This window comes from Plectropomus leopardus, unplaced genomic scaffold, assembly GCF_008729295.1.
Source record: "Plectropomus leopardus isolate mb unplaced genomic scaffold, YSFRI_Pleo_2.0 unplaced_scaffold11323, whole genome shotgun sequence".
NCBI classification, from domain to species: Eukaryota; Metazoa; Chordata; class Actinopteri; order Perciformes; family Serranidae; genus Plectropomus; species Plectropomus leopardus.
In genome coordinates this window covers 1-2498 of record NW_024611977.1, presented here as the reverse complement: position 1 = coordinate 2498, position 2498 = coordinate 1, and the positions used below count along the sequence as shown (strand labels likewise).

The 2498-nt window shown below is 39.8% G+C and overlaps 1 protein-coding gene across 1 annotated transcript; it reads right to left on the bottom strand.

The window, feature by feature from the left end:
* Positions 1 to 242: 242 nt before the first annotated feature.
* On the bottom strand, positions 243 to 2349 carry LOC121963456 (all-trans-retinol 13,14-reductase-like; the record flags this gene model as incomplete). Its single annotated transcript, XM_042513740.1, has 3 exons — positions 2165 to 2349; positions 837 to 1019; positions 243 to 484 (listed from the first exon to the last, which is right to left on the bottom strand). Coding segments are annotated over exons 1-3 (585 nt in total), but the record flags the coding sequence as incomplete, so codon positions are not given.
* Between the last annotated feature and the right edge of the window lie 149 nt (positions 2350 to 2498).

The window sequence follows — 2498 nt, the reverse complement described above, 5'->3', positions numbered from 1 at the left end:
CCTGGAATAATATCAGTGATGAAAACAACAGAAATCTGGATAAAGAAGGGTCTTTGTGCTAAAGTACAGTTTATGAACACACGGTTCACTGGGGGAAAAGGCACATATAAATAGGCAGAGAAGAAACTAAATGGCTAAATTATCACTAACAAAATATCTGCTTTGAATTTGCAGTTCATCAATATTTTGTCCTGATACTTTAAAACCACCTGATCACAGTTTGTAATGCGAACAGATCCTACCTTGACCAACCTCATGTACTCATCGATGGCCTTTTCCTCTCCAGGGAAGCACTTCTTTAGTTCCTCAGGGAAGCGGGTTCTGCCGCTGTAGATGGGATACCGACGGCGGTTTTCTGGAGGTCCCAGAACTACTTGGTCAAACGGATTCTCCAGAGGCTCCCACTGCAGCTGTCCGTTAGTTATTTGGTCCAGCATGCAGCGGAACGGCTTGTGGTCCAGCAGGTCACCGATGTAGTGGATTCCTGAGAGAGAGGGAGACAGAAAACACCTGCTTTTTGGGGCTTTTTTGCCTTTATCTGAGGGGATAGTTTTAAGCGTGAAAGGGGGAGAGAGAGGGGATGACATGCATCAAAGAGCCGAGGTCAGAATTGAACCTGTGGCCACTGCGGCCTTTTGTACATGGGGTGCACGCGCTACACGTGAGCTACTGGGTGCTCCTTTCCTTAAATATTTGAATAAGAAAATGATCCCCACACCAAAATCCATATATATATGCCCAACTTTTACATGTCCAAATTCTAGCATTGGGTATAAGCACTTCTGGTAAACCTTCACAAATGTGTGTGGCATTTTTATGAAAGTCACTCTACTCACCAACGTCAAACTCAAAGCCCTTCTCAGTGAACGTGTGGCAGCATCCTCCAGCTCGGTCATGTTGCTCCAGAACCAGGACTTTCTTTCCGACTTTGGCTAGCAGCACCGCAAGCCCAAGGCCACCAATCCCACTGCCGATGACGATGGCATCCAGGTTTTCAGGTACTTTACTGGCCACGAATCCTGGAAAAAAGGCAAGGAAACATTCAAACAACAGCATGGCTGCCGCACATATATGGCACAACAACAATAAATCTGGGAAGGAGATAATGTTTACTGTATAGTCATAGCCAACATTACTCTCAGTCATAAGGCCACATTAGTATCATAGCTTCGCAAGTGTGAAAATTAACAGTTTTTTTCTGTTTTATGTCTTCGCAAACTGGATGCCCATGAGAATGTTTAGAACAGACAGAGACTCAAATATATTTAATTCACAACAATATTCAGAACAGAAGCTGAAACCAAATAATTTCTTTTTCTTTCAAGAAAGCTGTTGACTTTGAAGTACATCCTCTGAGGGAAGTTTTGAACACTGTTCTTTAAATTGGCACTTAACTTCAATAAATCCAATACTATCCAGGGTTAGGCTTTAACTGATTTCATGAAATCAGGATTTAATAACAATATTACTGTACGATTAAGCAGTCATAAACAGCCTAGATAACATTTGAATAAATGTTTCATTAGATTATATTTGCATTGCATTGCATTTTGTCTCTTGTGGTGTCTTAAAAATATGGCAATTTAAAAATTCTGAAACTTTTTTTTAATGATAACCAATGCTCTACTAACTCATGAGACGCATGTTGACACGTTTTTTTTAGACAGTGGTCTTTGAGGACTTGATTGGAGAAAAAAGAAAGGAGCTGAGTCGAGATGAAAGATTTAAGAAGCAGATATTTATGTTTTTAAAGTAGAAGGTGAAATATTTTCATTGTTTGACATTAAAGTAAATTCATAAGTATTTAGATGACATTTTTTGGAATCCAATTGATTACGTTACCAATTAAAAATAACATGTTTTTTGCATTCAGTAGTTAACTACATTTCAAAGAAATCCGAGCCAACGCTGTGAAAGCCTACTGCATCTGCCAAGGAAAATCTGTCGTTGAAATCGTAGGTGTGTCTTTGGTCCCACGCGAGCATGTTGCACAGATATATTCTTATATTTCTTCACAGAGTATCGGCTTCACATGGAGAAATTCACATCAGGTTGAAATAACTAAGCATATTATTATATCCAAGAATCTGAATCAGTATTTTTCCATTTAAAACTTAAAAAAATAAAAAAAACAATAAATAACGACCTTGGTCATTTTACTCACCTTGCTTGAGAACTTTATTTTTCTCTTTCATGTCGTGAACCATCTTTTTCAACGGCTCACGAGTGTCCGTCTCAAAGGGGTTTGGCCCCGAGCTGCCGAAGACATATTTCACTATAAAAATGACCAAAGCGACAGAGATTATCACGACACTGAGCAACATGGTGCCAGAGGTTTGCTAACACACCGCTGAGTGTGAGCTCATTTCCGCGTTACAACCGAGTAAATACAAGCTCCAACACTGGCCAATGAGGTCATAATGACCAATGAGAGCGGTTCTTTAAGGTCACGTCAGGTAATTTCGACCAATCAAAGTTAACTTTAGTGTGACAGTGAA